The 13,362-nt window shown below is 43.5% G+C and overlaps 2 protein-coding genes across 9 annotated transcripts; one reads left to right on the forward strand and one right to left on the reverse strand.

Moving 5' to 3' along the window:
- Nucleotides 1-1,151: 1,151 nt before the first annotated feature.
- terf1 (telomeric repeat binding factor (NIMA-interacting) 1) lies at nt 1,152-4,315 on the forward strand. 5 transcript variants are annotated; one of them, XM_058060177.2, is made up of 11 exons: nt 1,152-1,483; nt 1,563-1,658; nt 1,722-1,849; nt 2,569-2,655; nt 2,724-2,873; nt 3,220-3,323; nt 3,382-3,452; nt 3,508-3,601; nt 3,728-3,777; nt 3,882-3,925; nt 4,018-4,315. In XM_058060177.2, exons 1-11 carry the CDS (start codon nt 1,192-1,194, stop codon nt 4,177-4,179), a joined length of 1,278 nt encoding a protein of 425 aa, XP_057916160.2. In that variant the 5' UTR covers nt 1,152-1,191; the 3' UTR covers nt 4,180-4,315. The 5 variants fall into 5 exon arrangements, with proteins under 5 accessions (XP_057916160.2, XP_057916159.2, XP_057916158.2 ...); XM_058060176.2 differs by having other exon boundaries at nt 1,155-1,483; nt 3,725-3,777; XM_058060175.2 differs by having other exon boundaries at nt 1,159-1,483; nt 3,728-3,816.
- On the reverse strand, nt 3,313-12,938 carry sbspon (somatomedin B and thrombospondin type 1 domain containing). Of its 4 annotated transcripts, XM_078792358.1 has the most exons (8): nt 12,814-12,938; nt 12,263-12,295; nt 12,016-12,185; nt 7,435-10,726; nt 6,554-7,083; nt 5,917-6,111; nt 5,775-5,853; nt 5,407-5,587 (listed from the first exon to the last, which is right to left on the reverse strand). In XM_078792358.1, exons 5-8 carry the CDS (start codon nt 6,780-6,782, stop codon nt 5,407-5,409), a joined length of 684 nt encoding a protein of 227 aa, XP_078648484.1. In that variant the 5' UTR covers nt 6,783-7,083; nt 7,435-10,726; nt 12,016-12,185; nt 12,263-12,295; nt 12,814-12,938. The 4 variants fall into 4 exon arrangements, with proteins under 4 accessions (XP_078648482.1, XP_078648481.1, XP_078648483.1 ...); XM_078792356.1 differs by lacking the exons at nt 12,016-12,185; nt 12,263-12,295; nt 12,814-12,938 and adding exons at nt 3,313-4,131; nt 5,195-5,340 and having other exon boundaries at nt 5,411-5,587; nt 7,452-10,066; XM_078792355.1 differs by lacking the exons at nt 12,016-12,185; nt 12,263-12,295; nt 12,814-12,938 and adding exons at nt 3,313-4,131; nt 5,195-5,340 and having other exon boundaries at nt 5,411-5,587; nt 7,435-10,066.
- Between the last annotated feature and the right edge of the window lie 424 nt (nt 12,939-13,362).

The following is a 13,362-nucleotide window of genomic DNA, read 5'->3' on the forward strand; positions in this document are numbered from 1 at the left end:
ACATTCTGCTGTTTTTGAGGATCTATTTCAAAAATGGTTGCCACAGATCCTCAAAATGATAGAATTCTGCTGTTTTTGAGGACCTTCTGCAAAAATGTTTGTCAAATATCATGTCCAAATCCTCCAAACAATAGGAACATTCTGCTGTTTTTGAGGATTTACTGCAAAATGGTCGCCGCAAATCCTCAAAATGATAGAATTCTGCTGTTTTTGAGGACCTTCTGCAAAAATGTTTCTCAAATATCATGTCCAAATCCTCCAAACAATAGGAACATTCTGCTGTTTTTGAGGATCTACTGCAAAAATGGTCGCCACAGATCCTCAAAATTATAGAATTCTGCTGTTTTTGATGACCTGCAAAAATATTTGTCAAATATCATGTAAAAATCCTCCAAACAATAGGAACATTCTGCTGTTTTTGAAGATCTGCTGCAAAGATGATCTTCAAAGATCCTTAAAATGATAGAATTTGGCAAAAAAAAAATTCTCAAAGATCCTCAAAATGATAGAAGCTTTCTGCAGTTTTTGAGGACCTGTCACAAAAATGCTAGTCAAAGATCATTTATATGACAGGAGCGCGCTGTTTGTAATGACCTATGACACGAACACTAGACAAAGATCCTCTCTTTGACAGGTGCGGTTTGCTGTTTTGACGAAACGGCTGTAAATGCAGCATTCAAAGATGCCGTATATATGACAAGAGCATCCTGCTGTTTTTAGGTCATGTGACGGTTTTAGTTGAATAGCCCTCACCATGCTAGCGGATGAGTGTACCGGGTTGAAAGGTTGTGTTTATTTTCTCTGCGAGAATGCTCCCGATCGTTCATAAGCTGTCTTTGTGCATTCTGCCACTAACCAACATGTCCTGGCTGAAGAGATCGTCACCGTTTCTGAGACTGTTTCAAGCCACATCTTTGTATGCATGTCGTCGTCCATTATGATCATGTGGCCACGGACAACACTTTGTCATGGTACAAAATGTATGTCAACGTTTCTGTAGAGCATCTTTTTTTTCCCATGACGTCTATTAGCATATGCAGAATAACAAATAAATGTATATATAACTCAAACTTGCTGTGTATTCTCCATTTTACTGTACTGTATTGTCCAAAATTGATAATTGATTGACACATTTTATTTGCGTATAATTTACCGTAATACATTGCCAAACAACCAGTAGTTCAGTGTAAGATGGTGCAGTTACCCTCCCAGACTGTGGAGGGCGCTCTTGTGTTTTTACTCAATATAGTATATGTATATGAACGCAGCTGTTGGTCGCGGCAATTCAAACAAGGAAAAGCCAACATGGACCCACAAGTTCGAAACAGAAAGCGTGCATTAATGAGTGAGGACGACGAATGCTTCAACCAGGCCTCCCTTGTCGCGTCAAAGTGGATTCTGGACTTCCTTTTTGTCAATGTATGTCGTCGTTTTAAGGCGGGAAACTATGAAGCATTCAAAGACGCCGTTTCTACCTACCAGTGTAAGTTTCCGTTCGCTCAATAAAGTTGATACAAGTTTACTCGCGCGTTTAGCTCATTTTTGTGCGTTTCATTCCTCAGCCGTTTCTCAGCAAGCCTCGCTGAAAGGAGGAAAATCGAAGGAGAAAACGAACATATGTGCTTTCCTCAACAGAGTCATGCACGGGAAGAAGATAGGTAAGCGAAAGCATCACTTTTGTCGGTTTTCATTGTGCTTCATCGCTTTGTGTTCGGATATAGACACTCATTTTGAGGAGGACGACAAGTTGATGCCTCTCATGTCTGCGTACAAAGTGTGGTTTCAACTCAAAGAGACTGTGAGAGATGACAATTTATTTGGGACCGTCACCGTTCTCTTGATGATTCAGGTATGGTACATCCGGGCACTTTGTGGTGTGGGCAAACAATCACAGTATTCAATTATGTTACATCCGGGGACTTTGACTGGTGTAAACATATTCAGATATTTTTACATCCGGGCACTGACGTGGTGTGCGCTAACAAACACATTATTCAAGTATGTTACATCCGGGCACTTTGACAGGTGTAAACATATTCAGATATTTTTACATCCGGGCACTGACGTGGTGTGCGATAACAAACACATTATTCAAGTATGTTACATCCGGGCACTTTGACAGGTGTAAACATATTCAGATATTTTTACATCCGGGCACTGACGTGGTGTGCGCTAACAATCACATTATTCAAGTATCTTACATCCGGGCACTTTGGTGGGTGTAAACATCCGGGCACTTTGACGGGTGTAAAACAATGACATTATTCAGATATGTTACATCCGGGCACTGTCGTGTAAAAAACATAACATCGCCGCCATATTGTGATTTGTTTTTTTTTTTCAATTAGTTTTTATATTACACAAGTGTTAAAGTATTTAAATGTAGTCAGAAGAAAGTCACTAGTTACTTTTTAAGGAGTGGGTCGCCTGCTTACAACAGAAAGCAAATATAAACGTCTCAGTATAGGTGTTGTTTAATGATTGATTTTAATTATTCATTGGGGCTTGTTAAAGTTGTTGAAATCCTAATTCAAATACTGCGGCTTTACTAAATTGGTCTTTTCACAGACTGTAGTCATGTGCTTGGAAAAAGGTGATAAAACTTCAGCCTCCTTCGCCCTCAAGTGGTTTCAAGAGCATGCCAGCATCAACAAGGTGGCCATTTTAATTATTGTCCTGCGTTCATTGAAATAGAATAGTAAGTTTCGTCTTCCTACACACAGACAGTGCTAGAAAAGCTTTCCACCATAGTGGCCGAGACGGACACCTACAACCTGTTCCTCACCGGTTTCACCTTCAGCAGACTACTGGAGATGGTGCGGTCATATTTGGACACCTACCTGGCCCAGAATCCATCAGACTATCTTGTTAAGGTACGGGAATTCAACAGCGCCTCTGATGGTTGGGGTAGGTTCCAGCATACCGCTGCAGTATAGAAAATGGATGATTCTTTTTTTTATTCATGATGAATTAACAATCACTTAATTGACTATTTGGCCTCACAATGTTTTGGAAGGGCACACGACCACACCCAGCATGGCCGCCCTCTGGGTGCGTGTCAAAAGAATGTTTTTACATAATTGAGAAGGACCTTGAAGACCGTTTTAATGGCGTGCCTCATTGGTTTAGCCTCATTTGGCACGACTTCAACACCCTTTTGATGTAAAAGTTAATTGTGTTGGAAAGGTATGAGGGAAGATCATTTATACCATCATTCAGGAAGCCATAAAGACGGTCCAGAGTGTGGATGCTAAGGACGCCATGGCAACAGAGGACACATCTCGCCCAGAGAAGGTCGACGACTCGCAGAAGGAGGAGACAAAGTAGGAAATAAGTGTTTTATGTGACCGGTGTAGTTGTTGATGTATTGCACTGTCCCAGCAGAACAAAACACAATCTTCAGGCCGCCTTGAAGAACGTGTACATCTGTCTTCCGAGTACATCAGCGCAAGGTAGTACATTTCACTCAAGTCTGAACTTGAATGAGGGTAAACATTTTGCTAACAGGGTTGCTGGAAAGAAACACCAGGACCACCAGCAAGGAAAAGCCCAATGTCGACGCTCCAGAGGACGAGCCGCTCTCACAGACAGATGATACCCGGTATGAATAATGACACTCTTATCAGGCAGGAACGGGCTGAAGGACAGAGTATTTGTACACTGTTTTACATTTAATGTCCACTAGATGGCGTGCACTTTCAATTCTTTGTTTTTTTTTCCCCAGCAGGTCTAAACGTAAACTTCTCTCCACAAAAGCAGATGTGTGGGAAGGACAAGGTGAGAGTAAAATGTGCACCAGACCAGCGACTTTAAAAGGTAGACGTTGCATCTCGTTGTCCTGTTTGGTTGTCGTCTAAAGCGTCTTATTTCTCCGATTCCAGACAGCACAAATACTTCAGTTCTCAAAAAAAGGAAGACACATACGGTGAGTTTGGAAGGCAGCCCCATAACCTGCATTTACAAATACACTGCTCTATTTTGGTATTTATCCTTTTTGGGTTTTTTTTTTTTTTTAAGAAATGGACCTATGAATTGGACAAGAAACTCAAAGATGGCGTCAAGCATCACGGCGTGGGGAAGTGGTCTCGAATTCTGTTGGACGACGACTTCGAGGGCCGCACCGGCACCATGCTGAAAGACAGATGGAGGATCCTGGTGAAGGATAATAAAGTCGACTGAAGACGTTTTGAACGCAGTACGTATTCGGGGTATAAGGCACCCTCCTGTTTTTGGGACGTACCTTACTGTTAACGTCATGGTTGGGTTCTTTTTTTTTTTTTACACACTCCAAACCTTAAACTACCTGGACAATAAATACCCAATTAATAATGTTCAGGAAAGGGAAAGTAAGAGTTTGGACAGAACAGTGTTATATATTGTATGTATATATTTGTTACCATTTATTTTGTTATAAAAGGCTTAACCATGTAAAGACAAATTTGTTATTTAGTACCGACAGCTTTTTATAAGTACTTTTTACTGTTTGCAACAGTGTGCAACAGACCCATAAATATACTTTTGAATATGTTACTTGGAAAAAAAAGAATCAGAATACTTATTGCTGTATAAAGTTTAATTTTGTCAATCATACATTTTCCATACAAGGGAGCCTATAGTGACCCTAACATGCTAGTTTAGAGAAGAAAGTAAGAAACATTAGCTTAGACATCATTGCATCATCTTTCCTCACCTTTCTGCAAGAGAACAAATATGTGCAGCGTTCCAAAAAAAAAAAAAAGCAGATGATACATTCACATTCTTACATCATTCGCTAAAAATGGCACTTTGTTGATGATTTGGCCTCTCGGGTAAAAATGACCACAGCCAGCATGGCCGCCCTTGGGGGTGCATGTGACTCTTTTTCATTTAGCTGTCAAAAGACCGTTTTTACCTAATGGAGGGACCTTTTTTTTTAGTGGCGTTGCCGCATTTGGCACGGATTCAACATCTTTAATGTACAAAGTTTGGAGACATTATGTAAGTATGTGAAATCATTAGCTCATCCCTTCTACTCTATTGTATTGCTGTAATAGGCTTACTCACCACCAGAGGGCGTGTGATTGTATATATTCCATATTTTGTTTGAGTGAATAAAAAGTGAAAAGCAGCTGCATCCTTTACAAAGATGATAATATCAGTACGGTGTATAAGCTGCACTGCTTCGTAAGAGATCCATCCCTGAATATGTTCTTACCCAATGAGAGTAGAGAAGTGCTTGTTGATCAGATGAAGACGAAACTGTGCTGCGGCGGGCAGTTGCAGCGTTGCGTTTTCCGGATCCTCCTCCACGTGCCGCTGCATCGAGGGTTCCCCACCGCCTGCCAGCGCAGCACCGCATCGCTGCAACACAAAAGTGTGACACGTGTTTAACTGGACCGCACACACGCCACACAAGGTTGAGCTTCCCTACCTGTCCGTTTCCTGCCCGTCTCCTTGGCAACCGCCGCTGCTGTTGCTCAGGGCGGGGGGGCTGCACGCCACACACACCGTAAAGCCTTCTGTAAAGTAGCGCATCCAGTATGTGTGGGGCCTGTTCTCCACTGTGCAGTGGGGGGAGCGCGACTCCAGGGAGAATTCCACACAGAAACTGCCAGAAGACACAAAGTTGTTTATATGCACATCCAGCATGGGTGGTGTAATTCTTAGTTTCAACACTGGGTGGTGCTGTTGTGACAAGTCAATACTTTAAACAACTTTTACCCCTGCAGGGGCTCCACTACAAATCAGTGTAATATCTTAGTAATTGATTTAAGAAAGTTAATATGGAAACCAACCCAGGATGAAGAGGACGTCCATAGTTGTCTTGCTTAGGCCTCCCTTTGCCAAACTCCATGCTAGTGATGAATGCAGGACCTAATAATAATAATAATAAGTCCATCAGTACAGTACATATAGACACTAGTAACCTGTGCTTACCCGAGCTGATTCCACATGCAAGGCCCTGGTGGTCTCTGTAGTCCATGCACCCGGCCCTTTCCTCCAGGGTGGGGCAGGGCTCTCCATTGTTGCTGGGCCGCTCCTCCACGTGACGGATTCTGAGCCGTAAGGAAGGCCGGCACGCCTCGGCACAGCCGCTCCAGAAGCTCCAAGGGCTCACTGTGCAGGCCTGAGCTGGGGGGGAGGGGGGTAAATACTGTATTACCACAAAATGGTAATTCCGAGGACAATGTATCATAACAAATCATAACAATCCTCATGCTATGAAAATATTAATGTTGCTTAGAATGGTCCTATATAGTCATACAAGTGTAAAAAGAAGTTAAGTGCTAGACTCTGAGTTGTTGTCCCAGTAGTGTTCATTCCTAGCTCAGTGGTTATACTGGTACCCTCCACAGCGCCTCATGGCTGAACCTGGACTCGGGTCCCCTTGTGGGTGCTTTGCCTCGCCTGAAAAGCCGAGTGTGTTTTCCATGGATGACGTAAGCAGATTTAACATTCTCTTAAACTGATTGACTTAATGGCATTCTTCAAATATTTGCAATGATTTGAAACGCTCGTTCTCAGCCTTGTCATGTGATGCGGCAGGTGATGGCGTGTGTTTGTTTGCGTTCACCTGGGCAGAGCGTGAAGTAGTCCAAGCAGCAGTCTTTGGTCCCGGCGCAGCCCTCGTCGCAGTAACACGTCCCGTAGCCACGGTCCATCCTCCAGTCCGTGGAGGTGCACCTCATGTCTCTGGCGCCGCCGCCGCAGCATTTGCCCAAACAGCCTGCGGTGATCACGTGATTGGTTCCCAGGCTGCAAAGCAGCAGCAGCGAGTAGGCAAACTCCACAGTGGAAGCCATCGTGAAGCTTAATCACCACCACGGGAAGATCCCGCAGCCCCTCCGGACCTCAAATTCCTCCATGGCACCACCTTAGATCAGGTCTTCTCCTGCCGCACCTCTTGGAGTGTGTGTGTTGTGTGTGTGTGTGTGTGTGTTGCCTCAAGAGGAGACAATGCAGCCACAGAAAAGGGAGGAGTGTGTTTTTCTTCCCTCCTCCGTGCTTAGTGGGCCCGCTTGGCTTCCTTGCATCACGCCCGCATGTTTCACAATCACTGTGACCCCCGATGGCACTTTGGGCCACCACAGGCCACTCAAAGTCCTGGAAGAAAGGGAGGAATGTGAGCATTAGGATGTTCTCCGGTAGAACCGTGCTAGGATTGCTTTTGTAGGAAGTCTCCAAAGAGACAGACTCGGGTAATCTCGCATGCACCTCTTATCATTACGACTGCTGATATGACATGAACTATCATGTCATGCAAACCCGCAGACAATAAACATAATAAAAGTTGTGCGCACAGAGGGGGGTTCCCTTTGAATGTCGGTCAAGCGACAATAACAGCCTTCATCTTCGCCGCCATCTTGTGAGGCGCGTGTGAATGACCGGAATTCCTAATACTTTTGTCCGTAAGTGTCAGGTGCACATCAAAGAGTGTTGTTCATGTGACCTCACCGTGCACCGCGCCTTACATGGAGATCTCGCCGTGTGCTCGTCCACGTGGATGTATCCGTGGAGGTGGCGATGCATCGTAGACTCAATGGGTCGTTGGTTGGATTTAAGCGCTTTGCGTCCTGGTCGTCAAGGCGACGGCTGGTAGGGAATCCCCGCCTCCATCTCGTCTATATGAGGAATGTAAACTGTGGCTGTCGCCATGGGCGACGCCTGACCCCTGTTGCCATGGGTTACAGAGATTTGTTGACAAACATGCGGGGAGTTTTTCCTTGCCTCTGTCGCCAAAGTGCTTGGGTTGGTTTTCTTTAATAATAATAAATGTATGTGTCTGTAGCTTTAATGCTAATCAGCCTTATCTGTAATTGGCAGTCCATTTGTCGTATACTTTTGTATAAACACACTTCATTTATGATTAATTCAATTTATGATTACATTTTAAAAATATCCTAAAAATAAAAAATGTCACAGAAAATTTTAATGTGAACCCAGATTGTGATTATTTTTAATACAGATTAAATTTATGTATCTTCAATTTGATAACATTTTTAAAAATACCCTAAAAATAAAAAATGTCACAGAATATTTTAATATGACCCCAGATTGTGAGAAAAGACGATTATTTATTTTTAATACAGATTAAATTTGTATCTTTAGTACTAATTACATGAATTTTTTTTGCACAAAATCTACTAAAGTTCTACTAAAAATTAATTATTTTATCTTATCTGAAAGTGACACCCAGGCAGTGACCTGCTTCATGCCCCCCCGTCCCCCTCTCATATTCATATTAAGTATGAATTTCTGACTGGAAAGTTTTGAAAGTGACATTTAGGAAAAGTAGTTACTTAACTGGGTGCCTCGCTGGCTCCCCAGCATGCTTTGCGGCACTAACTAAAGTTAATGTAGTCGTTTTAGTTTCCCCAAGCAGCGCACGCCTTCGACGTGAACGCAGCGGACCAATCGAATCCCAAGCACTTTGAGCAGAGAGGCAAGGAAGTGGCAGTGACGCGAGTGCATCATCTATTTCTGCACAGTTCGAAGCCAGCGTCCTCCCATCCACCCAAACAACATGTGACCTAAACAAGGCCCGCTAATTGCTCCGACTGGGCCGAGCTTCCCCCAGTCCTCCCTAATGAGGACCTCTGTGGCGGGCATGAATCAAGGCTTTTGTCTGCGAGCGCCCATTCATTTTCATTCATTCATTCATTCCGCTGGTTTGTAGTCATCTCCATGTTGACACGTGTGCACTTGAAGGCCTCTCTGCGTGAAGGCATTCAGGGAGGGGAGCGCCGGGACGCAGCAGACCGTGACCCGGGTTCTTACTTACGGACGTTTGACTTGGCTTCTGTCTACAGAACGCCGTTAGAAAGCCAGTTGAGCCAGAAGTTAGCGGACAAACCCGGGAGTCACCTGTACGCTCATAAGGGCGTGTTATGATGACACGTTTAGTGGCGCCCGCTAATGATGGCCATCATTTCATCTTTATGGATGATAAGACAGCACAGAGGACTGGCAGTCTGCTGCTCTTGGAGAGACTCCAGTGGAGCAACAACACAGGGTTTTTTTTAGCCAAGGATAATTGCCCCCACACATCCCTCTCTACGTATATGCATGTAAATGGCACTGGGGGGTGGGGGTGAGGTCTGACCCCTGAGAGATAAGATGGAACTGCAGGTAATGATGGGGACAAGGAGAGAGGCCACGTCTCTCATGAATCACACCAAGGGCCGTGTGGATTTCACATCCTGTGGGAACACTGTAGGGAATGCAGGGCCGTGTGGATGCATTTTTTCCAACAGTGTAGTCTTGTGGGAACAGTTAAGGAAAGGGGTGTGTGGATGCAGTTTACATAACACAGTAGGTATGTGGGAACGGTTTACGGAACTAATGGCAGTGTGGATGCCATTCACTTTGCAGTGTAGGCATGGGGAACAGTCAGTTTAGGGAACTAATGGCAGTGTGGATGCCATTCACTTTGCAGTGTAGGCATGGGGGGACAGTTTAGGGAACTAAAGGCGGTGTGGATGCCATTCACTTTGCAGTGTAGGCATGTGGGAACGGTTTAGGGAACTAATGGCAGTGTGGATGCCATTCACTTTGAAGTGTAGGCATGGGGAACAGTCAGTTTAGGGAACTAAAGGCAGTGTGGATGCCATTCACTTTGCAGTGTAGGCATGGGGAACAGTCAGTTTAGGGAACTAAAGGCGGTGTGGATGCCATTCACTTTACAGTGTAGGCATGTGGGAACGGTTTAGGGAATTAATGGCAGTGTGGATGCCATTCACTTTGCAGTGTAGGCATGGGGAACAGTCAGTTTAGGGAATTAAAGGTGGTGTGGATGCCATTCACTTTGTAGTGTAGGCATGGGGGAACAGTTTAGGGAACTAAAGGCGGTGTGGATGCCATTCACTTTGTAGTGTAGGCATGGGGGAACAGTTTAGGGAACTAAAGGCGGTGTGGATGCCATTCACTTTGTAGTGTAGGCATGGGGGAACAGTTTAGGGAACTAAAAGGTGGTGTGGATGCCATTCACTTTGCAGTGTAGGCATGGGGGAACAGTTTAGGGAACTAAAGGCGGTGTGGATGCCATTCACTTTGCAGTGTAGGCATGGGGGAACAGTTTAGGGAACTAAAGGCGGTGTGGATGCCATTCACTTTGTAGTGTAGGCATGGGGGAACAGTTTAGGGAACTAAAGGCGGTGTGGATGCCATTCACTTTGTAGTGTAGGCATGGGGGAACAGTTTAGGGAACTAAAGGCGGTGTGGATGCCATTCACTTTGTAGTGTAGGCATGGGGGAACAGTTTAGGGAACTAAAAGGTGGTGTGGATGCCATTCACTTTGCAGTGTAGGCATGGGGGAACAGTTTAGGGAACTAAAGGCGGTGTGGATGCCATTCACTTTGCAGTGTAGGCATGGGGGAACAGTTTAGGGAACTAAAGGCGGTGTGGATGCCATTCACTTTGTAGTGTAGGCATGGGGGAACAGTTTAGGGACCTAAAGGCGGTGTGGATGCCATTCACTGTACAGTGTAGGGATCAGTTTAGGGAACTTGACTTAACAACCCTGGTAGCTCCAATATGACCAATATGGTAGGTTCCAAGTTGTTTCCAATTCAAAGCAATTATCCCTAAAGCATCCACAGTAAGGTAAATGAATTTGTTGAATAAAACTAAAGTAAAAGTACTCACCTAATACAATGCAATTTTCTGCCACATCCAAGTCTGAATTAGTCCGTTGTCCCTGGTGCTGATAAGACTTCACGGTTAGGAATTTACGGTTGGAGCTGGAAGCTGTAAAAAAATATAAAAAAGGTGTAAGCAAACATTGTCATGTGATAAAGTCCCGGCAAACAGAGCAGTAAACACCTGTGGCACACACACAAAAAGCTCTGTTGCCATAGATTCAACATCAGCTGTACTGCATGAAAAAGACAAAAGCATCGACCCCCGGGTGACCCCCCACCCCCTTGCTTGAGTACACGCAATTTCTATTGAAGCAGGAGTTTCTGTTGACATGCGCCTTGTTTGCTCTATCATTGCTTTCTGATCACTGTGTAACCATCTCGCTGAGAGCTTTGTCGGTCGGTCTTTTGTTTCGGAATCGAAACCGGCCACACAATGGAGCGGAGCTCTGTGTGGTGACCACCGTGGATTACTTTCTTGGCACAAAAGTTAAGCACTCAAATGCAAATAGTAGCAGTTAAATGTGTCTGATAGCTTTTTTTTTTACTTTTGTAAATGTATTTTTATTTATTAATTATTATTATTATTATTATGATGAAGGCTCCAGCATACCTATGACCCCAATAGCATAATTAGGGATCGACCGATATGTTTTTTTGGGGGCCGATGTCGATACCGATTTTTTTTACCATCAGCCTTAGCCGATGGCCGATTTTTCTTGCTTTTACTCCCTCAATTTACATGAAAAAATGACAATAATAACAAATATTACAGGTCTCAAATTTAAACAAATTTATTGAAATGTAAACACTGAACACACATTTAAACGGGATTATCAACTTTAAAATGAATAAATATTCAACCTTGTGCAAAACATTTCTGTCATAGTTTAAGCACAAAGCTGCCCGACGGATGCCTGTCTGAAAATAATAATGCGGCGGAAAAATACATCGGCGAACCCACGCGTGTAATCGGCCGATACCGATTCAAGTAAAGAACGCAAATATCGGCCGGCTGATGTATCGGTCGATCTTTAATCATAACGCTACTTTTAAGATGAAGCAAGATGGCCTTCAGGCAGAAATAAGGCATAACACACACCTATGCACACAAGGAGAGGCAGGGATGCAAACAGAAGTTTGTGTGTATGTGTGTGTGTGTGTGTGTGTGTAGGCGCCAGTGATAGATAATACTGTATACTCCCTGAATGGAAGCACTGTTTGGGTTTTAATGGAGGTGAAGTCATTCAAAGCCTCTCCTTTACTGAAAAGTACACTCAAGAGCAGTTTCCGCCTTTTTTCTACTGTATATTTACAACGCACACACACACACTCTTCAATGCCATCCCTGTGGCCCGATTGTGCAATCAAGTGTCAAGAGCGTAATAAAACAGCAACCTTGATCTCCCCCGCTTTGCAAGGTTCCCAGCTCAGCAGGCCTTGATGCGTCACTTCCAAGTTCGTCGGCTGGCCTCCATGCTAAATTGATTTGATTGACAGGCTTTGCAGGGGCTTTTAGCATCCTTCAAAAACGACATGCGACGAGTCACGTTGCCTTTGGCCTCAGCCTGGAGGGAAACAGACACGTGACACAAAAACAGAATAAATAATTTAATTTACACTAAAATAACTACTATATACTGACCTTTGATCTGAGCTGGCCTTTTATCACAGATTACTTCTCGTTGCCATAAGGGGGAGACAAATCACACATTTAAGATATGCCTTTATTCGTCCCTCAGTAGGGAAATTTACTCCATATATATCTTCTTTTTTTATTCAACCCAAGTTACTTAACCGTATTAATACTTTTAAAATATCACAGGATAAAATACAAGAAAAATATTTCCGAAAGCCTGTGATTATTCCTAATATTAGGAAATAAGTGCTCTATTAGGACTCGTGAATGACAATACAAGAGCAATACCGCCATCAAGTGGTCACCAGCGGTAGTGACAAATATTCTGTGTGTATTGCATTCAGGTGTGCAATTAGCTGCCATTAGTTGACTATACAATGCTATTGTTTAATTTTAACAACAAAAATGTTTTGGAATAATATAGCTTTTTGCAATATACCTTAAGCCGTCTGAGAGACCATAAAGAAAGCAAATATAAGAGGCAGTCAAAAGCAAAAGTGGGTCAAAAGTTCGCAGTGCTAAGCTTTTTTACAGAGATTAGACAGAAGAATACATACCTAAGCGAACGTAGAAACATTGGTCAAACGTCGTCCATGCAACCGCTCAAATTATCGACTACTTTTTTGTTAATTAACTGAGCAGAAATGACGAAAACATGGCGTGTGCGACTACGGCGGCGACGTACTTCCGGTTAAGAGTAGCGTGTCACCAAACACAATGCGTCACTCTCATTGGTCGTTGAATAATTCGGTCCCACCCATTTGTACAAGTACAAACCGATTGGTTAACAAGAAAAACACTATTGATTGGCTTAGGCTTCTGCTTGTCAATTTTTTTAAAGAGCCCATTTATCAGCGTTCTCTTCTTAATTTCCTGTTTATAGCAGATTATAAAATATTTATGTGTGCATTTAAGACAAGTAAAAAACAGTCCCCACGCTATTTTTTTTTACCATGTTGAACTGATTTTATTTTTCTGTATATCAAAGAAAGCATAATGGAGACCAAACACAAAAAAGCAAGGTACAGTGAGGAGGGGAAGAGGGGGGGGGGAACAAACTTAATCAGGCGTCTAACAAATACATAACAACACTGCCACTATTATTG

The sequence above is a fragment of the Doryrhamphus excisus genome, linkage group LG7 (assembly GCF_037039965.1).
Source record: "Doryrhamphus excisus strain RoL-2023G ecotype Guam linkage group LG7, RoL_Dexc_Guam_v1.1, whole genome shotgun sequence".
Taxonomy (NCBI): Eukaryota; Metazoa; Chordata; class Actinopteri; order Syngnathiformes; family Syngnathidae; genus Doryrhamphus; species Doryrhamphus excisus.